Source organism: Lactuca sativa, chromosome 5 (assembly GCF_002870075.4).
Source record: "Lactuca sativa cultivar Salinas chromosome 5, Lsat_Salinas_v11, whole genome shotgun sequence".
NCBI lineage: Eukaryota > Viridiplantae > Streptophyta > Magnoliopsida > Asterales > Asteraceae > Lactuca > Lactuca sativa.
In genome coordinates, this window is record NC_056627.2 from 175,203,540 (window position 1) to 175,227,239 (window position 23,700).

Consider the following 23,700-nt stretch of genomic DNA (forward strand, 5'->3'; position numbering starts at 1 on the left):
GTCTATCATATGAGCGGAAATGTTGTATACTACAAATGAGACATTTTAATTTACACCATATTCTTTTGAAAACCCCAAACTTTTGAAGTTCAACATAATATATCTAATTTATTAATTTAAATATGTTATTAAATGTGAAATATAATAATATTAATGGTAGATTTATTGAATTGTCAATATAATATACTTAAAATATGAATTTTCATATCATGTTAAATCCAAAATATCATTTCAATATCGTGTTAAACTTAAAATATAGATCAAAATATCATATAAACTTAAAAAATATATTCAAAGACTATTTTTTTAAATAGCTTAAATTTTTAAATGTTTAAATTAAAAAAAAAAAAAACCTAAATCAACATGTTAAACTAATTGAAAAAATATTCAAACTATTTTTTATAAGAAAAAACATCATAAATGGTCCATGTGGTTTCCCAAAATCTAAAATATAATACCTGTGGTTTAGAAACGTCATAGATGGCCCCTGTGCTTTCAAAACTTTTGACGATTGGTCCTTATTTCTAACTACGTTAAGTTTTGTCCGTTAACTAGAAGGGCATTTTCGTCATTTCATACCATAGCGACCATTTATGATGTTTTTTCGTATTTTTTTTTTTAAAAAGAAAAAAATTAAACACACACACACTCTCTCTCTCTCTCAACAAAAAAAACCCACTTCCCCACCCCTTCTTCTTCTTCTTCTTCCTTACCTGCACCACCATTCTCTAACATTCTCTTTGTTTTAGTATCTTCACCTCAATCCCCATTAATGAATAACTCCATCTGACATAAGCGTACACTTGAAATGTTTCAACAAATTATTCACAAGGAAGGGATTCATTACCACATTGTAGAATCCAACGGTAACAACTCAACAGACGCCTCTGATCGGTTGATTTATATCCCTTCTATCATGGAATCCAATAGGGTGAATGTCGTATTCACCCACTTTTCTTTCCTCTAAGTTCTAATCGAACCTCTTTCACCCTTGACCTCGTTGGTTTCCTAACCCTAATTTGAGGAGTAATGCTGACTATGACTGTTAATTTCCCTCATATTTGGGTGATGACTTTCAATCGAAGGGGTGGGGCTATTGTTTTGAAGCAACCTGGTCCATGTAAGTTACCCAAATATAAACATGGTGCTGACTATCCTTAACGCGATTTTCCATGGATTTGTATTTTTTCCGATTTCCATGATGATTTTGAACCGCCAGAAGACAATCGTAACACCACCCTTCTTTCTCCATTGTAAGATCCTCATCAAACCATAAAACATAATCTCTATTCATTTTTTTTAACCCAAACCAAAAAAATCAATAAAAATGTCACCTGTGTAAGAGAGAGGGGAGAGTGCAACCTCCTTTTTACCCTTGTTTCTAATTTTCTGACCGATGATTGAAGAAAAAAGGGGGAGACTTTTGTGCAATTTTGAGAAGAAAAGATAAAGAGGGATTTGATTTCTTTGTGTATGTGGTGTATGAGACTCACATATAGAGTGATAGAGAAGAATACTTGTTTTTTTTAGAGAGAATGGTGTGGAGTCAATCAATCATGGAGGAGTTTTGAGGCCATGAGGTTTTCCAGAGGCTGTTCATGTTTAACAACTTGTTCGATTTGGTGGGTATTTCAGATCTTCGTTTCTTCACTATGTACCTATTTATTTGACATGGATTACTGGAGGGAGAGAGAGAGAGAGAGAGAGAGAGAGAGAGAGAGAGAGAGAGAGAGAGAGAGATTATATATAAAATAATTATATTTATTTTTTTCTTTTTTTTTAAAAAATAACTGAAAAGATCATAAATGATCTCTATGGTGTGAAATGACGAAAATGCCCTTCAGTTAACGGATAAAACTTAACGGAGTTAGCAATAAAGACCAATCGTCAAAAGGTTTGAAAACATAGGGACCATCTATAACGTTTCTAAACCACGCGTACTATACTTCAGATTTTGGGAAACCACAAGGACCATTTATGATGTTTTTTCTTTTAATAATATTTATAATCTTTTTTAAATAAGACAATAATATTAGTTTAGTTAAGACTAACATAAATTTATAAATTGCATCACGTTACCAAACAAAAAAATTCAAAAAAAAAAAAAATTCTAACTTAATTAATTATAACGTTAAAAATAATATTAACAAATGTTATAATATGATTCAAAATACTTATAACTTTATATAATAATCTATATAAATAATTATTATTTTATTGTTAATTTCAATAATATAAGTATTTTCAAAAATGCATTTGTAAACTTTTAACTAATTTTACTCTGTACAACGTAAGTATTCATCTAGTTCTTTATATAATTAAATATCTTAACCAATAGACTTTAATGACAAAACTTTGAGGGGGTGTTTGGATAAATAGTTTTTAGTTTATTAGCTTATTACTTATTTATTTATCGCGGTGAAAATAAACATTTGTTTAAAATATGTTTGGATTAGCTTATTGTGGTGGAAATAAGTAATAAACAATAAACATTTTAAGTGTTTGGCAAACAAAACAGCTTATATGAGTAAAATGACCAATAAGCAATAAACAATAAACAATAAATATTCCCCCCTTATTTATTAAAATCAGTTTGTTTGACTTATTCCTACAGCAATAAGCTAATTTTTAAAGACTCCTATCAAAAAGACTTAAATTTGCTTATTAGGGTGGGATTAAACAATAAACAATAAACAAACTATTTTTTTTCCTATCCAAACACCCCCTTATATTAGTAATGTTTCTTTAAAATTAATCTCTGTTATTGAAACATAAAATATATGGATTTATATAGTTTATAACGAGCAATATTTTAATAAAATGTGTATAAGAAATTATGTTTTTTGATATCAAAATAATTAATGAAGATATTCTCTTTTCGTATGAATTAAAATCGTTTGAGACTTTAAAATCATAAATCATAAATTTAATATAACACTTGTTTCAATAAATGAGAGTTTCATGTATATTGAAATTATGAAATGGTTTTAATAGATTCTACATTAATATACTGTTTTTGTACGTTAATATAATGTTTATTGGTTATTTATTTTTTAATAAATTCTATTTTTTAATATTTGTATTTTTTATGAGAAATTCATATATATCTTTAAAAAACAATTAAATATTATATTTTCTCTATCTAAATTATATATACTGTATATGAGCTTCGACAATATTATAGTTATTAAATTCATTTTTTTAAACATTTTGCTTATAATCATTATTTATTATAAAAAATCATTTTAGTGATAAAAATAAATTGATCATAATACCCTTCCTTCAAACATATCACCAAGAAAAGGCTTGGACACACAATCAACACACATGTGGAAGGCCACTCCACCATTAGAGCGTCCACATCGGGTGCAATGATATGATCTTGCAAATCATGCCACCTCATCATCATCATTTAGAACTTTTGGAAAGAAAAATTAGTGGGCCATGGCATTTGATTAAAATAATAATAGAATTACATTTGCAAGTCTTGCAAACTGTGAAAAATAAAGATACATGTGGCATTTAATTCTTGTGATGTGGCATTGCAAACTAGTTTTGCAAGCTGCAATGTAGAAGCTCTTATCATTATTTGATCCAAAATACCTAACTCAACAACGATTTAAATCACTAGTAATTTCATCTCTTGCGATTTTTGTTCACAAAGTAATATTCAATTTGATAATCATTAGTGATTTCTATCATGTACGTGTTTAGACAATGAACTTTTTTGATTTATAACAATTGTATTATGCTATTTTGATAAAAAAAAATATTGATTTAAAATAATTATAGAAATTTAGAAAACATTAAAAAATAAGATTTTGAGAAAATATAAAACTTTGAAAGTTATTTACAAGTATATATATTATATTGACACCTTAAGTATGACATATATAATATTTTATTGTTTATTTATAAGAGAAAATGACTAATAACTATTTTTTAAAATCTTTTACCATAAAATAGCCACACAAAATTACGAAATTATCCACAATTTTTGCAAACAATCATTTGCAAAAAAAATATAGGTGTCCTGCGAAAATGTTAGTGTTTAGATTTTAACCGGTTAACACCTATGAAAATCTAGGTTGACTGCGAAAAAGTTTTTTGCCCTAGATTAGTGTATGTCACACTTTTGATTGGGACAACCTAAATTGATGATTGTTATGAAGTTTGTATATAAAAACGAAAATGTTTTTTTATGAATTTTTTTAAGACTTTTTTAGGACACTCTTGTTATTAGGAGAACCAAAATGGTATAATGATTGTTATAAAGTTTGTATGAAAGAGCTATGATGTGTTTTTTTTAAAGTTTCACCGAATATCATATTTTGGAAATAAAAAATATAACTTCTTGACATCCATTTTGGTTGGGACAACCTAAATTGATTGTTATGAAGTTTGTATATAAAAACAAAAATGTTTTTTTATGAATTTTTTTAAGACTTTTTTAGGACACTCTTGTTATTAGGAGAACCAAAATGGTATAATGATTGTTATAAAGTTTGTATGAAAGAGCTATGATTTGCTTTTTTTTTTAAAGTTTCACCGAATACCATATTTTGGAAATAAAAAAATATAACTTCTTGACATCCAAATTGAGAATGTAATATATCAACGAAAAGTCATTGTTAACATAATGAAAAAAAACCTCAAACAAAGTTTGTATACAAAATTTATGAATAATCAAAGTTAGGGTTTTTTTCATAATTTTCACCGGTTAATTTATTGTGAAGTAAATAAACATGACTTCCCCACATTCAATTTTTGATGTGTAATATGTCCATAAAAACCCTCGTTATAAAAAAAAATACAATGAAAAAAATCAGATCAAAGTTATTATAAAAATTTTATGAATGTTCAAACTTTGTAAATAAAGTACAGCCGAATGCAAAATTCTATATTTTCGGAGATTGACCACATGCGAAAATTATGGCTATTTTAATACTTTTTTAACTTTTTTTTTTTTTTTTTACTATTTTATGGTAAAATCTGAAAAAAAAAAAAAAAAAAACATTTTTTCGATCTATATTCTCCGAACTTTTATTCACTTTTTAATAAAAGTAATATATTTAGATTTTTTTTTAGAAAAATCAACAATACTACGTCTTACTTCTGATACATAAATTAAAAATTATCCGTTTAAATTGGAGTCGGTTTTATAGCTCTATAAGCCGTCCATTTTGCAACCTTGAATATTACATGTATCAAATCCCCTGCCCGCCTGCTCTCCGATTAATCGCTGGCGTAATGAATGCGATAGCGGGTAACCATTAAAAGTTCGTTTGGGGGTAGTTGCATCTTCATCCCCTTAAAACCCCCCTCAATTCATCACTTCTCCTCCAACCCACATTTCTTCTCCTTTCTGGGTGTTCTTCAATTTCCTCTAATTCATCTGGGTTTCTCTTCAATTTCCTGGTCAACAATGGCGGATTCACCTTCGGAGAGAGCATCTCTTCCAAACTTCCTCTTATCTGTCAAACTCAAATACGTCAAATTAGGTTACCATTACCTGATCACACATTTCATGTACCTGTTACTAATCCCAGTCCTTGCTGTCGTCTCTGTTCATCTATCAACACTCACATCACAAGATCTATTCCATCTATGGCAACAACTTCGATTCAATCTACTCTCTGTTATCATATGCTCAACTCTAATCGTCTTCCTAGCCACACTCTACTTTATGAGCCGCCCTAAGAAGGTTTACTTACTCGATTTCGCCTGCTACAAACCCGACGAATCTCACATCGTTTCTCGTGAAACATTCATGAATCATTCAGTTCTCACCGGAACATTCAGCGAAGAGAATTTAGCGTTTCAGAAGAAGATTCTCGAACGATCTGGATTAGGTCAGAAGACGTATTTCCCTGAAGCGGTGTTGCAGGTTCCGCCGAATCCGTGTATGTCGGAAGCTCGAAAGGAGGCGGAGATGGTGATGTTCGGCGCCATTGATGAGTTGTTGGCGAAAACTGGTGTGAAGGCGAAGGATATTGGTATACTTATTGTGAATTGTAGCTTGTTTTGTCCAACACCTTCGCTTAGTTCCATGGTTGTGAATCACTACAAGCTCAGAGGGAATGTTTTGAGCTATAATCTCGGTGGGATGGGTTGTAGTGCTGGATTGATCTCCATTGATCTTGCTAAACAGCTTTTACAGGTATTTTTCGTTTTCTTTTTCTTATTAATTTTATTCTTGTGGGATAACTTTTACAAAGTGATTATACTTTTTTTTTCTTTTTTTTTTTTGAATCTTTATTATTTTCAAAAAATGAAGACGATGATCGTACTATTTTGTATCTATGCAAGTAGTGCTAGCAACGTGAAACATATAAAACTAAAAAGTACACTATGATATGAATTATATTTTATTGGATCTCATAGCTGTAAATCCGGAGATACAAGTTAATTTAAAAGATTTTATGTTTCATGATTTTTTGGAAACTTCATAAATTCCAAAGGAATCGATTCTTTCATAGTTACATCGGTTTTAACGAATCCTTCTTTGAAGTTTTTAAAAATTGATTCGATTTTCATTTTAGTTAACCTCTAATGGGGTTTAATTTGATAAAATTTTCAAAAGAAAAATGTATGTAAGAATTACCGAATAATTTACAAGTTGTGGTTTTAAGAGCATCTTCATAGTTTTTATTTTTTTTTTAAGTTTTAATGGATATACGGTCTATGTGTAATCCTTCTTTATTTTATTTAGTAATGACTTTTTATTTTTATTGTAAGGACTATTTTATAAGAATTTTAATCATACGATAACTTATTGTGTAATCCTTTTCATTTCATAGAAAAGGACTATTTAATAGGAATTTTAATCATATGATAACTTAGTAAGGACTAATTAATAAGAATTTTATTAACAACTATTTAATAAGAATTTAATCAAACCGAGCAAAAAGAAACGACTTAGCTCAAGTCAAACCGACCGATCTAAATTTCAAAATTTGAACCTAAACTTTAGCCAATTAAAGGTGAAGATAAACCCATCTTGAAAATTAGTCCTTCGATATTTAATATTTAGCGATAACTTTTCATTTTTATGTGTGAGTTTTTATATACATCTAATCAATAATTATAAAATTAACTTGGATACAAAATTTCATGGTTAGATTAAGTTTTGAAATTGGATCATCTTCATTTATAATTATTTAGTTTTATAATTATTAATATGTATTTTACTTGATACAATTAGAGAATCGTCAAAACAATTTTATACTAAAAAAGACACTTTATTTTTTTTATATTGCTACGTATATTTTGAAGAAGAAAGCATATTTTCATGGGGTGATGTCATTACTTTTTTGTCACATGTGGGGTAGAATTCTGGACCTTTTTTTGCTTTATACTTGCTTATATGGCATGGGGCCCACCATGGGAAATACCCACCATGTGACTAATAGTCCAAATGAGAATTCCCCTTTTTCAGGAAGTATAGATCTAGATCATGGACAAGCTGGCCTTAATATGGCTACTTTTCTATACTTTCTTTAACATCCTAAACTAGAACAATAAAGGTATCATAACAATAATTATTCCAAATAATACCAACCCATTTTTTCCAACATTTGTTTGATCATAATTGTTGATTATTTGAAAACAAAATTTAATTTAATTTAATCCATTTGTTTTGTTGAAAATAGGTACAACCTAATTCCTATGCTTTGGTGGTTAGCATGGAAAATATAACACTAAATTGGTACTTTGGGAACAATCGATCTATGCTCGTGTCAAATTGTCTATTCCGAATGGGCGGTGCTGCAATTTTGTTATCTAATCGGTCATCTGATCGTCGCCGGTCAAAGTACCAACTAATCCACACAGTGCGGACCCACAAGGGCGCAGACGACAAATGTTATAGTTGTGTTTTCCAAGAAGAGGACAACGAGAAAAACATAGGTGTTGCTCTTTCAAAAGATCTAATGGCAGTAGCCGGTGAAGCCCTAAAAACAAATATCACCACACTCGGGCCACTAGTGCTCCCCATGTCGGAACAACTCTTGTTTTTTGTCACATTGGTCGCAAGAAAAGTGTTTAAATTGAAAATTAAACCATATATCCCGGATTTCAAGCTTGCATTTGAGCATTTTTGTATCCATGCGGGAGGAAGAGCAGTGTTGGATGAGTTGGAAAAGAATCTTGAATTATCTGAGTGGCATATGGAACCTTCTAGAATGACACTTTATAGATTTGGTAATACTTCGAGTAGCTCATTGTGGTATGAATTGGCGTATTCAGAAGCTAAGGGTCGGATAAAGAAGGGAGACAGATCGTGGCAAATTGCTTTTGGTTCGGGTTTTAAGTGTAATAGTGCGGTTTGGAAGGCGTTGAGGTCTATCGATCCGAAAAAGGAGAAAAGTCCGTGGATTGATGAGATACATGAGTTCCCCGTTCATGTACCGAGGATCGAAAAGATTGGTTGTTAAGATGTCGTGTTTTTTATTTTTCTTTAGCGAAATTGAATAACCTATGGTTTTTATTGATGTTATGTATTATAGAAGTCATTTAAAGGAAAAGGGCAATTGGCCTTTGGTCTTTCCCTTGTGATGGATCGTGGAATATGAAAGTGAATATTAACATTTACTATTTTCAGAATTATAGAATATTTTAATTCAAAACGGTTCTTTATACAAAATTTATCTATGTGTTAGAAAATCATATAAAAAATACAAATCCAAAGAGAGCTTGCAACTATGATGTTCGTAGGTCAAATACATATCTCCATTTCAAAGGTATAAATGTATAGTTGATTGGATAGATTGAAGGTTGCACACAAAACAAACTCTATAGGATTACAGGAAACACAAATCATGGATTACACTAGTGTCAAAATTGAAGGATGTTGGGACTCAACTAACCATAATTCTGAAGGGGTAGATTCAAACAGTAAATCGGGTGGATTGATATCAATTTAGGATACACGGTGCTTTCAGAAATTGGAAGTAATCAAATCTCTCTTCTTTTTTTTTTTTTTTTTTTTTTTTTTTTTTTTTTTTTCTAATTGTTATTGGTTGTTGGATTGGTGTTATAGGAAATACAATCTTCGCCAACGTCTATGCTCTATAATCACCATTTGAGAAAAAGGTTTTATGTACTGAACTACTTAGAATCAAACTATATTTGGTGATTTTAATGTTGTGAGGCAAAAAAAAAGATACAACTCACATTTATGTCATAGTGCATATGCCTTCAATCGATTCATACTCAAGGCTAATTTGGAAGAGTTTAACATGGGTGGTGAGAGATATACATACATGTCACGTGTTGATGCCAAATTAACAAATTAGATAGGTTTCTAGTTTGTTCTAATTTTTTGTCTGCATTCCCTGATGTAATTGTGATGGCCATTCCCATACGTACATGTCACGTCCAATGAATGTTCAACCTATAGAGTACAACGAGTACGATTCAAACTCGACTACAAAAACTAATTGGTATTTGCATACTTGCAAAGTTCTATCCAATTAAACTTACATAATTGGGTCTTATTTAAGATCTTGTAATTCAAAAAACACCCTCTTAGTAGACCAACGATCCTTCCCGCTAAGAATCATGTCGATATACCTATAAATGACTAGAGAATGAGTAATTGGAATTGTGTTTATTTCAGAGAAGGCTAACCCTTTTTATAGACAACTTACAACAAGGAAATTGAGTGATTACAGGAGGTATATATGGTAAACCTATATGATTGATATATACATATTCTGAATGATACACTTCCTATCTATGGAGATTGTGTGTCGCTTATACGCCCCCGCAAGATGGAGGATCCATCGGAGACTCCGATCTTGGACATGTTGTTGAGAAATGGACTCTTTGCTAAAGGCTTAGTGAGCATATCTGCTAGTTGATCTTGGGAGTGAACATGGAAGACTCGAAGAAGCCCAGCTGATACTTGTTCTCTTACAAAGTGGTAGTCAAGGGCAATGTGTTTCATTCGGGAGTGGTAGACTGGATTTACACTTAAATACGTAGCACCTGTGTTATCACAAAATAGAGTTGGTGTGTGTGGACGGTAGACACCTAGTTCTTTAAGGAGATTCGTCATCCACATGAGCTCGGCAGACGCATTAACTAAGGCTTTATATTCAGCTTCGGTGGAGGAGCGAGATACTGATTTTTGACGAGTGGATTTCCATGAGACAATATTGGTACCCAAATAGAGAACATAAGCTGTAGTTGACCGACCGACATCATTGACTCCACCCCAATTAGAATCGGAGAAGGCTGAGAGGGTGAGAGGAGAGTTTCATTTGAGAAATAGACCATGATGAATAGTTCCTTTTAGGTACCGTAGGACACAATTTAAAGCTTGGAAGTGAGTCTGTCTAGGAGCATGCATAAACTGAGAGAGTTTGTTGACAACAAAGGATATATCTGGTCGGGCGAAGGCAATATATTGAAGGGAGCCGACAAGTTTTCGGTAAGGAGTGGCATCTATAGATCGAGAGGGATCATTTAGATACAACGGTTCCATGGTGCTAAGAGGTGTGAGAACATCCTTAGCACCATCCATGTTGAATTGCTGGAGAATGTCTTGGATGTGACGGTGTTGGGAGAGAAATAGGCCAGTAGGGGTAGGAATGACTTCAACACCAAGAAAATGATGAAGCATGCCTAGATCTTTGACACTAAACTTGTTGCTCAGGGCTTGGTAAAGTGATTTAGAAATTTTGTATCGTTTCCTGTGAGAACTATGTCATCAACATAAACTAGGAAGTAGCATGTGATAATGCTATGTTGATAAATGAAGATGCATCAACGAGAGACTTGCGGAATCCAAATTGAAGTAGGAAGGTGGTAAGTTCTATGTACCAAGCACGCGGTGCTTGCTTTAGGCCATAGAGAGATTTTTTAAGTTTACAGATATGATGAGGAAATTTGGGGTCGATGTATCCAGGTGGTTGAGTCATGAAGACATCCTCATGAAGTGTCCCATGAAGAAAGGCATTGTTGACATCTAGTTGTCGTAACTGCCAATTGTTGGATAGAGAAATAGAGAGAACGGTTCAAATGGTGACTGGTTTGGTGACAGGACTAAAGGTGTAAAAGTAGTCTTTTCCTTATTGTTGAAGGAAGCCTTTAGCTACGAGACGTGCTTTGTATTTTGAAATAGAACCATCGGGATTCCGTTTGATACGAAATATCCATTTACAACCAATAGGAGTGTGGGAGTGCGGTGGGACAAGTTCCCAAGTTTGATTTTGAATGAGTGCGTTGAATTTTGTATCCATGACATTTCTCCATTTTGGGTTTTTAAGAGCTTGAGTTGGAGTAGTGGGATCAAGTTTTCATGGTAAAGGGTGAAGGGTGGTGGTGTTAATGAGGTTTGGATTGAAATATTTTGAATTTTGTTTGCGGTTGTGGTGAGGACGGAGGTTGTATGGCGATGGATGTGGTGAGTGTGGGTTAGAAAATTGTGGTGAAGGGGGGTCTGGTGTGGGAGGATCTGATGAGGGAATCTCTGGTGAGGGTGGAGTTGGGGAGGGTGGTGGTACTATGTTAGATGGACTAGTATGCAATGAAGATGATTGTGAGGGATTAAGGTGATGTATGAAATTTTGGGACGAGAAGGTACTGGTGATGGGATGTTGAGTAGTGGATGGTGGAGATGAAGGAGTAGAGGCTGGTTGGGAAACCGAGATGGTAGATATGAAGGAGTCTGCTGATGGTAGGTTAGTGGTGTCTGCAAGTTCTGATATGGAGGGGAATTCATGTTCGACGAACTCTACATGTCGGGAATGGTATAGGCGTTGTGTAGTTGGATCATAACACTTGTAGGCTGATTTGGCATCAGAGTAGCCAAGGAAAAGACACTTGGCTGATCGTGGATGGAGTTTGGAGGCAACATAGGGTCTCAACCATGGAAAGCATAGGCAGCCAAATGGTTTGAGTTTGGTATAGGTCGGTGTTGTGTTGTAAAGTTTGGTGTATGGGGAGTGAGAATCGAAAATTTTAGTGGGAAGGCGATTTATTAAATGGACTGCTGTTTCAAAAGCATGGGGCCAGAATGAGAGAGGCAATTTTGCGTGGTGAAGGAGAGAGAGGCTGGTTTCAACGATGTGTCGATGACGTCGTTCAGCGACACCATTTTGTTCCGGTGTATGGGGAGGAGTAGTAAAGTGAGAAATACCATTTTGTTGAAGGTATGAGCGAAGACCTATGTATTCTCCACCATTGTCTGAGAAGAGTGACACAAGAGGGGTATGAAAATATTTTTCGACTAATGTTTTAAACTGGGGAAAGAGGACCGCAACGTCTGACTTGTGTTTCATGGCATACAACCAAGTGTATTTCGAATAGAAATCTACAAATATAACATAGTAAGTGTATCCATCGTTGGATGTTTGAACCGGTCCCCAAACATTAGAGTATATAAGTTCTAGAGGTTTGGATACATGAAAGGAGTTTGCACCAAAAGGTTGTTTATGACTTTTATTAAGAGAACATGCATCACAATGAAATAAAGTACTGGACATTTTATTGTAATATATGCCTAAAATATTGAGTAAATTCTTGAGAAATTTGATAGATGGATGACCAAAGGTGTGATGCTAGTAAAGAAGTGATCTGGTGGAAGCTATAGTGGAGTTTATTTGTGACAAACAGCGAAGAGAAGTGATGGCAACATAGTAAACATCATTTACGTACGTTCCCCACATGATTGGCGCCCCCGTGCGAAGATCCTTGACCAAAAAATGATGGGAAAAAAATTCAACCGAAACATTGTTAGATTTACAAAGTTTTGCCACAGAGATAAGATTGTTTCGTAATTAGGGAACAAAGAGAACATTTTGTAATTGTAAGGATCGAGATTGAGTTGAAATTGAGGATTGACCAGAGTGAGAGATGGGTAGAGTAGTACCATTACCAAGGACAATTTCCTCAGGCCCTCCATACTCTGATAGGGTGTGAAACGAGGACCGGTCGGATGCTATGTGATGGGATGCACCACTATCAAACATCCAAGGTGGAGTTGTGGAAGCCGGAGCAGCTACTGAGTGGTTTATGGTTGGAGACGACTGAGATGTCTGGGCAATAGTGATGTTGTTTGCTTTGAGAAACCTTGCCAATTTCCTGCATTCTTTTGTTCCGTGACCTGCAATAGAGCAATATTGACAAAACATGTAGTTACGGTTATTGTTGTAGTGGGGCCCAATGTTTGATGATCTGAGGTTTCGTGGCCCAAAGTTGTTGGGTCGTGCATTATCGCGTGAGTCACGTCTAGGGGGTCGTACAGTTGTCTTGTGGGTATAGTTTATAGTAGCGATTGTAGGTGTTGCGATTTGTTCCTGGAGAGATCTTTCATAGTCGATTACTTTTGAAAATAGATCCGAGAATGTAAGCAGTGTGTCTCGCACTTTGAGGGCAGCGGTGATGTGCTTGTAATCTTCACCTAATCGAGTGAGGATATGCACAATTAGGTCTTCTTCAGTGACCGGTGACTGGGCTAGGGTTAGTTCATCCGAAATAGCTTTCATCTCATGAAGGAATTCTGCTATGGATTTAGAACCTTTAGGGTTCTTTGCAAGTTTCGATTTCAGAGAGATGATACGAGATCAAGAGACACTTGCATAACTCTCAGTGAGACATTTGAAGGCTTCACTGGATGTCTCTGCAGAAGATACAATCGGTTGAATGGTTTCAGAACAACTGCCAAGGAGAGCACCAATTAGGATTTGATCTTGGCGATACCATTGTTGATACAGAGGATTTGGTTTATTTTCGATTTTTTCTGGTGGTGTCTCTGTTCCATCTTTGACAAATTTGTCAAGATCAAGGCCGATAAGTGTGGAGAGGACCTGTTTTCTCCAAACAGGGAAATTGGCTGAAGTAAGTTTGATGGGGAAGTGTGTATGAGTGGTAATTTCGACAATGGTGGTCATGGTTAGGGATTAATAATCCCAGTAACAAACAAACAGTGACACTAAAATACTTATGAAGTCACCAGCTTTAATGATGATCTGATCTTTCAAAATAACTTGTATTCTCATGTCACCAGTAGACAGGTACCAATGACCAGGTTTTGAGAAGACGGAGCTTTAAAGACTCGTCTTTATTTGGATTATTCATTTTTGGTGTGTAACACCCATAAATTCAAGCCAATTTAAAATTTTTTAAATCATTTGAAACCATTCAATTATTACAATTTGTTTTCAAATTAGTTATATATTAGAGTTCCCATAAATCATAATCGTCAATCGAGGAAGTGTACGGTCACACCTTCGCCTCCTGCGGCCATCCGCTGAACCTGAAACAATAAGCTGAAACTATAAGCCCGAAAGCTTAGTAAATTACCCCCAAAATACCCATACATACAACAATACACATACAATAACAAACAACATACTATAGGTCCAATCATCCATCAGGATGGAATACCCCAGGCCCTCAACCATTAGGTTTGAATGCCAACATACCGATACACTTCACATAACACATATACAACTAACAACATGTATTGGTTCCATAACTTTACAGACTGGATTACCCCTGGGCCCAAAGTGTGAGTCTGGATTGCCTTCCCGGCCCACAACTCACATCTGGATTGCCATCGAGTTCACAGTGCGAGTCTCCCTCAGGTCGTATCTGGAATGCTCCTGGGTTTGTTGGTTACCGCACGAAGCAGTTTCACCTTAACCCATCCCACATAATATGTCGACATATAAAACAACTAATGCATATATAGATAATCACATAAAACTATAGGTAGTCCTACAAATCTACCCAACTGGCATAACAACTAGCATGCAGACAGTCGGACCAACTATAGGTCACTAAGCATAACCACCTCCGATCTACTAGTATACCGATCTAACAGATCATATAGCATATAACCATCCCATCTACCAGGATACTGAACTAACATATCGCAACATTAATAATCCCAGTAACAAACAAACGGCCGACCTTGGTGCCTTAGACCCTTGAGTACTGTGAGGATAACTCACCTTGCAATGTCGGACTGAACCACGAATCACGCTCCCGAAACACTGCAACAAACTCCAACACCTATAACCATCAAAGATCCAATTCATAAATACCACCTTACCAATTATCCTCAAAAGTCAAAACGGTCAACCCTTGGTCAAAGTCAACTATCAAGGTCAACAGTCCATGTTGACCTTAACTCGTCGAGTACCTTCAGCTGCTCGTCGACTTCCTTGCATAACCTACCAACTCACCGAGTCACCATGACACTCGCCGAGCCCAAGGCAATGTTCATCTGACTCGCCGAGTTGCTCATCCAACCCGTCGAGTTCATGACCATCTTCATATGACTCGTCGAGTCTACCATGCGACTCACCAAGTCCCTTCAGTCCTTCATCCATACAGATGCTTTTTGAGCCATGCTAAGGCTTCATACTACAGATCCAACTTCCCAAGGCATGCTTATCACGTAAACTTGCAAACTTTACATGCATGCAAGGCTTTAATGACTCAAAATGCCAAAACCAAGCTTGAAATGGGGTTTTACACTTAAGGAGGGGTTCATACTTGCCAAAGATGATAGCTTTATGGATTTAGAGACCAAGGAGAGTTCAGATCTGTTTACAACTTCTGATCCGAGCTCATCCCAAAAATAGCTTCACAATATGCTAGAAAAGCCCAAAACTTTAACCAAATGAGATCTAGAATGAAATGAGGTCAAGGTAATGACTTGATACCTTCCAAAAGATGCCATCTGAGGTAGATATCAGATCCCTACTTGTTCTTTGCTCCTAGTCACTTGCTCTTCAAGTTCTTCTTACAAAGATACACCTTCAAAAGCTTTAAAACACACAAATGGAGCACACTCATACGAATTAGGGTTTCTGGACTCTTAAGAGGCTGCAAATGAACTAAGGGAGGCTAATTATCCCTTAAATAGGGTGCCAAACCTTGGAAATTAGGGTTTCACCCTCCAGCTCCAAGTCGTCGAGTCACTCTTCCAACTCGGCGAGTTTCTCACTTAAACACATGGCCCAAACCCGTTGCTACTCGACGAGTCAGGCAACTAACTCGTCGAGTAGCTCTTGAATTCACGAGAATTTATTACCATAAACTGGTATTCGAGAATCGAGACGTTACAATTCTCCCCCACTTGAACTAGACTTCGTCCTCGAAGTCTGCTATGGTGAACATCCTCGGATAGTGTTCCTGCAACTCGGCCTCTGGCTCATATGCCCACTCGGACGCTCTTTGGTGCTCCCTTTGTACCCTTACCAAAGGTACCTCCTTGTCCCGCAGAAGCTTCATCCTTCTCTCCCGAATGGCCACAGACCTCTCCACATAATCCAGGCTCTCAATAACCTGAATGTCCTCCAACGATACTACGGTCTCCTTATCCATGATGCACTTTCGCAAGTATGAGTCGAGAAAGGTGATGAGAATCCCAATCGAAACTTTTCATAAGGTCTATCCTTCATGCCATTTTGCTAACTGACAAAATCCTGATGATCCAAAGAATTGAAAACCCAACTTTCCCTCTTCCTGAGGCGAACCCTTTGTGCTGACAGGACATTTGTCCCACAATATCATTCAAAATCAACCCACTAAAACACGAACACTCATGCATGGCCCAATCAGCCTCGGGTTGGAATACCAGGCATGCCTACGACGGGTCCAATCATCCCTAGGATGGAATACCCTTGCATCCCACACATGTTTGGCCCAATCAACACTCGTGTTGGAATACCAAACATCAGGTCCAATCAATCATAGGGTCCGGTCATCCTCAGGATGGAATACTCTAGATTGGAATACCTCTATCAACATAACTCGGGTCTACTCACAACCGGAGATCCAAGGAACTATCCTTGTGTCTCATCCACCATCCTCATATTCTTCATAACCGAATGTAACTCCCCCGAATCTCCAACCATACATCCAACTCGAACGCGCTCCTACAACAGACATAACCAACACAATCTCTATGCCCACGCCCTATGACAGGAATACCCTTATGTGGTCCTTAACATAGGTATGGATTGCCTCTGAGCCCACAACATGAATCTGGTATGCCGTCCCCGGCCCTCAGCTCATGACTGGAATGTTCCCGATGACCGATCGACACTACAGTCGTCACTTCAGTTGCCCAACACTCCGACCCTGCAGATATCCACTTTCCTCTGCCACCCGAAGGGCCTAATTGACGCCCCTCTCCTTAATGAACAACATAACGATACAAAAACTACTACCACACATGAATCCCAAGTCCTAAACCCTCTTCAACTCTTCCTGCCACCATATGACGTTTCTCAAGCGAAGTCGAAACCTCCTTGGTCCCAACTTGTATGCCCACAACCCGAACATCAGACACCTCCGATTACTAAACCAAAACACACACACAAACAGCAGTCCCACGTCCTGTCACTAACTCCTGCCAACATAATAATCGCTACATGACCCACGCCAGCCTCACATCCTACCTAGTCTTTAGTGACCCATCTTCTCCTTACTTTAGACACGTTATGGGTCTATCACAGATGAAATCAACCCAAGACACATCACAATAACTCAAACCATCATCAACATACCTATCACTATTGGCCCACTAGTACGACACTCATATCTAACCCATATCACCCTTCTGGTTGGAAAACCAATCATGTCTAATCAACTCAACTGTGGAGCTGAAATTCTAAGGGTTTGTTGGCAAACCACCTCAACCCTACCTCTCCCTTTGAGCCTCCGTGCCTACGACTTTTAGTCGGCCTGCACCGGGTATCTTGGCCTACTGCATAAAGCAGGACCGCCTCAATCCTATATATATATATATATATATATATATATATATATATATATATATATATATATATTATATGCCATAGACGATCATGAGAAAGATCTAGCCCGATTCCGAGAACCTGAAAGACAGAACATTCTAATCCCAAGCCCTCCTAAAGCTGACGAGTACCCATTCGGATCTACTCCCAGTCCCCAACTGGAGAATTACTCGATCCATGAAGATTAATCCTATGAAACACTCCGAACTGGTGAGATCACCAAGATCCTCTGTACTCCGTCCGATCTCTAATAACAACTTCCAATCAAACCAAAAATACACTGGAGTCTTTAGCCTACTCCAACAACATGTTCAATACTTGGAGACAAACCTTCCGATTGATATAGCATAGCAGCATACTCAATACCTGCTTATTGATATACAAACACATACAGAGTCTTCAGTATGACTGGACCGCCTCACCAGGCTTTCAGTCTGACTAGTACGCCCCACTGTCCTTCAGTCTATCTTGACCGCTATAAACTGTTGAGCATCTACCTAGACCACCCCTCCTGGTGATCTTCCCCATGTAGACTGTTCTCACCCACTTGGGGTTCCGAACTCCTAATCTATTCCGTGGACTCTAATCCTGGCCTAACCCTAGGCCTCATGTCAATCGTCCACCCTCTCGGAAATCCGTGGTCTATTCCCTGACCCGCGTGTCTACCACATACGCTAAATAACCATACACCCGTGCTGAATGTACTGCCAAACCCTGGAAGCTAACCAAACCCTCAACCTATCAATCCCAAAACCCTCCGAGTCGAGCACACCCTCGAAAGAATATTCGAACTGAACTCAATTCCTAACTAGAACTCCAACATGTTCCCTAACTTCTACTATGAAGCACCAAGAAGACGTGTTTTCTTATGTTGGGGAGTTTTACCGAACCCCCAATCAACACAACCCTCAAACCAATAAGCCATTATGGCCTCCTTTCTCCCTGTCAGGTTATGAAACTTATCCTCATTTCAAAACCCCTATCGCCTCTACATCCCGAGGTAGCTCTCCCCCACTTAGATTCGACTAAGCCTTCATAATGCATGAAAATGGGAGGATTATAAATCCTTCTCACTTCCCAACGATCGATCCGATGACAACCAACTCTTTCCTACTAGTGCTCCATTACTACCCATCCCGATTATAACACACTTCCAAGTACCAGACGAAAACTTGTTGGACCCAGTGAAATCGACAATCACTAATGCTTGAGTGACCCCACACTCAAGTCCTGAAGACCAAAAGATAGATGCTCCAACTAATACCTCAGCAATGAACCCCTTCCATTGGCGGTTTAGTCTGTCAATCACTGACGGCTGCTAACCACTAAATCCTGACAATATTAAATAACCCTTCTGTGGGACCATATTCGCAGACCTCCCACATAATACCCTTTTTTTTCAGAGGTGTTCCAAACAAGATTCTCGCTCTCGGGTTCTAGAATCATTCTCTTCAGGGTTCGTACCCTGACTCACTTATGTCACACCCCAAAACTGGAACGGCAGAAACATTCAGGGGTGGAGGACGTCATGTTTAGTATCACAAGATATGTATATGGTAAACAAGTAATGAACAACCATTTGATTTCGAAAGAAAGTGTTTACAATGTGTGTGTTCACAAAACATAGAATTCATACACAAATAACAAAACAAGACTTGAAGCTACAATGCTTCATCTTCTGAATCCCCAGCACGAGCACCTGTCTAATAGTCTCCTGAGAATACAAGTTATTTGAACGAGTTGATCAGCAATTAAGCTGGTGAGTTCATAAGATTTTAGTGATGTGAGTAAGCTGTAAAATGTTGTTGAAAATGTCTATGTAAAAGTGGTGTAAGCTATAAGTTCTGTTTTGAAAAGTTCTCCTGTTCCTCTAGAAAATCCTATATTTCCTACTTGAATGAAAGTTAAGTAAAATGACACTACAAGCCTTTCTATGGGTACTAAGTGGGTACAAGTTATATAAGGCTCAGAGTAAACAACCAATCAATTATGCGCATCTGCCCTAAGCTCACAACCCAATGAGGAACAAAAAGTAAGGCGGAGAGCACACATCCCATTGGTTGTTAGATCATTTTCATCTGTGCTTTGACTTTGTGTCCTATAACCTGACCCATACCTGGTACCCTTATGATGTCTTAATGTATACTAAGCATACATGTATATAGAATCGGGTAGATAATAGATTGGGTGAATCTGTTCTAAGCCCCAACGAGGAACAGGAAATGAAGCGGGGAGCACACATCCTATTACCCGTCGGAACCTATTGGTATATATGTATCCTGTGATGTATACATTAAGGAATCATAAGAGTAGCATTATGGTCCTAACTTTTAATCGTAGCCATCTACCAAGGCATCTTCTGATATGTGCTAGACTCGACTGTTTTGAAAGTAGCCTTCTACCAAGACCCGAATGTACGACTATTATTATTATTCTAATCTACCTCATCGATCATGTGAGTATGCCACATTGTAAAGGTATTAATAATATATTATCTAGAGTTTTATATCCTTTTGTAATTGTCGTAAGTACTATAGTATTTGTAATAAGTGACTACTTCGTACTAATTTTCCTTAATTGAGGGTTAAGGCATAATGTGATTGCTAGATCCCATGCTAAACGCTCCCTGTCAAGAGATTATGGGAACCAAACGCGACCCCTGCAATGATTGCAAGCCGCGAACATCCACATTACTATGATCACGTATACCCAATTTAACTATCACCTTTTGTTTAAAATAATGAGTTAGTGATTAATTGGTATAATTAGATCCTGTGTGTGTGTTCTCATGCTATAGCAACTTAACTTGTTTGTTATGTTCTGTATGGTATTGTTTTATTCTCTTCACTGTTTGTTTGACTCATGTATGAACTGACTCCTTGTGTGCTTCATTGTACTAGAAGTAATGAATAGCATTCTCCTAAACTATATCTATTATAGTTTACTAATGTTTTACTTGGAATGTTATTGAAAAGACTCATTTATCTACTAAGTTATGCTTGTAACTTAAAACAGAGTTTTGTATAACTGTAAAAGTAACATAACTATAAAAGAGTTTTGAAATGTTTTGACAACTTATAAATAACATAAGTAACATTTTGAAAGATGTTTGTAACAAAAAATTACACAATTATCATTGTGTTCAACTTGTATTCCCCTCTTTAAAGTAGTTAAAATAGTTAAAAGATTCATTACGGGGTATGAACTCACCTGATGTGGGTGATTCAAACGGGTATGCGTGTAAGGATGAGAAGTTCCATGAATGAAGTCCCGAGACACAACACGTCCTAAATGACATATAAGGACACATATTGACATGAATATGGTGTTTATAAACAACTATATGAAAGGAAACACCTTCCGGGACTAGGAAACACCTTGATTAAGTGTTGGAATCACATGTGATTCAACAAAGGGAAGTGAAATGACATCAAAAGGTGTTTACGGTTTTGTAACCATCACCTTTGCAGTTTATGGTCGTAAACCCATGAGGTTACGGTCGTAAACTCATGTTTTCTTGACCTTTTTGTGTCTTGAAGTGTTACAAGTCATTCTAAGCATTCCTACTTCATCTCTTAAGCCTTAGGAAGTGATTAGGGCAACATTTCACTCCTAAATGGAGTTTACGACCCATGGACCACTTCTCCATGTGTTTACTACCGTAAACTCATGGTAAGAAGTACCATTTCGTATATTGAAGTCCTTAGATCAATGGTGTCTGGTCTTAGGCTACTATCCAAGGCTTAATAAGGTGTTTAGGGCATCAAAACACACTTTGGGGGTGTTTATGGTTTTGGGAGATTCCCAAATCGTAAACCCATGTTAATTGGGTTTTTTGGTGTTTTTCATGTGCTATACTCATCAAGGGAAGGTTCTAGGTTAGTTTCCAAGGCTTACAAGGACATACGGCACACTTTGGTACCATTTTTAGGGTTTACGGTCCAAGAACATCTTGGACCGTAAACACCTTTGATCTTGGCTTTCTTGGGTGATTTCTTGATGTTTAGAAGTGTAACAAGTCTTATAATACTCTAGCATAGAAGTAATTACTAGTTAGAAGCTTGAAAAGGTGCTAAAAGTCCAAGAACACTAGTGTGTGTTCTTGGTGAACTTGAAGATCTACACTTTTGGAATGATTTCATGAATGAAAGTGTGTTAGATCACTAGATTAAGGTAGATATCAATTAATTAGGGATAGAAACACTTACAAGTTGAAAATCAAGAAGGAAAATTCGGATGCTACTTGAGAGGATTTGAGTTTGGATCTTGAAATTGTGAAAAAGTGATTAAAATAACTAAGTCTTACTTATATAGTCATTAGGGTTTACGTCCCTAATACCATTTGGTCCATAAACTCCAAACTCTTGGGGTTTTAGGAACCTAATTGATGCACAATAAACACTAGGGCATCCTCTCTCTAGTTATCTCTTGAAGTACTAACTTTAAACCACTCAAACTTATTCCAAAATGCTTGAAAGTTAGTAGAAGAAATTTTGACTTCAATTGAAGTGGATGGTTGTATAGAATAGAAATTTTTGGGTTGTCACAACTTACCAGCTCAAACGTCCACAGCTGAACTACAGCAGCTGAAACAACCTATGCCCTACACTGGGCTACAAAATACTCCCAAGACATAATTTACAATCCCAAAAGTGCAATAGATCGCACAATCAATCCTTACCGTCCGATACAAGAGATCCAAGGCAAGCCGGACTCCACGCCTACTTATGCCACACTGACCCACCTGCGCTCACCGGCGCTGAAATAATGTTGCCAACCTGTGACAACCCGATATTTTGAAACAATATAATGTAACAACAGTAAAATTTAGGTCAAAATTTAACTTTCCTAAATTCTTATTTGGGTTAAATAAAGTGGTAGGAATCGTATCAAGGTTTTCATACATATAAAGAACACTAAAATCCGAGTTATAACGAAGAAATTATGACCAATCGAAGATTCTCGACAAAACCGGCAACACCGATAAACGAAAAACGCGAAGTTTCAATACAATAGTTTTTAATCTTAGGTATATAAATGAAAGTTGTAGATATCATTAAACCGCAAACGTATGTAAAAAGAACGTCCAAATTTGACTTCATATGAAGAAGTTATGATTTTTGCAAGTTCCGGATATAGTAGTAGACAGCTAAAAACTCAAAATAGAGATCGAGAGACTTTTGGCCAAAACAACATAAATGAGAATCGAATATCGCAACAATAGTAGTGCAACAGTGAAAAGTCTGGCAAAAATGGACGTCGGATGAAGAAGTTTTGGATTTTTAACGGACTTTTCCAGTCATGGCCCGTTAAAAATATTATATTAAAAATAAATCAAAATTAGCCGACGGAGTCTAAACGAAAGTTTTAGAGCATAATCTCACCTACGCATGCATATAAAGAACGTTGAAAACGGAGCTCGTATGCAGAAGTTACGGATTTTACAAGTTCGAGACACAAAATTCGAGGCTGTTAGGCTGGCCACGACGTGGCACAGTGACTGATGGGGTTTTCAGGCTTGGCAGAAGATGTCTCGTCCATGGAAGAGGATAAGGATCAACCCCACGACGTGGCAACCTTATGGCCACGACGTGGGACCCCAAAAATTGGCCTATAAATAGATTTCAAGGGGTTTCCGAGTTTGGTGCTCATCTCTTTCTATCTAAGTGCTGTCAGTCTGCGAAATTACCTCGATAAACCATCCCGAAGCCCCGGTTTTCACACTCAAGTCCTGAAGGAAGTTCTACACTCTCGAGAGTCCCGAGAATCCCGATATTTTCCCGCGTTTTCAACTTTTCCTGTCGAAGTTCTGCTCGATTCTTCTCTAGACTACTTCAAATCAACCACTTCAATCAAGTGAGTTCATACCCCTATAATCTACACTTTCAAATGCTTTATAAATGCTTTTTATTCAATTTTA

At 36.8% G+C, this 23,700-nt stretch overlaps 1 protein-coding gene across 1 annotated transcript; it reads left to right on the forward strand.

The window, feature by feature from the left end:
- The first annotated feature begins 5,185 nt into the window (after positions 1-5,185).
- Positions 5,186-8,604, forward strand: LOC111910037 (3-ketoacyl-CoA synthase 11). Its single transcript, XM_023905831.3, has 2 exons — positions 5,186-6,160; positions 7,653-8,604. The coding sequence occupies exons 1-2, from the start codon at positions 5,426-5,428 to the stop codon at positions 8,433-8,435; spliced, it is 1,518 nt and encodes a 505-aa protein (XP_023761599.1). The 5' UTR covers positions 5,186-5,425; the 3' UTR covers positions 8,436-8,604.
- Positions 8,605-23,700: the final 15,096 nt, after the last annotated feature.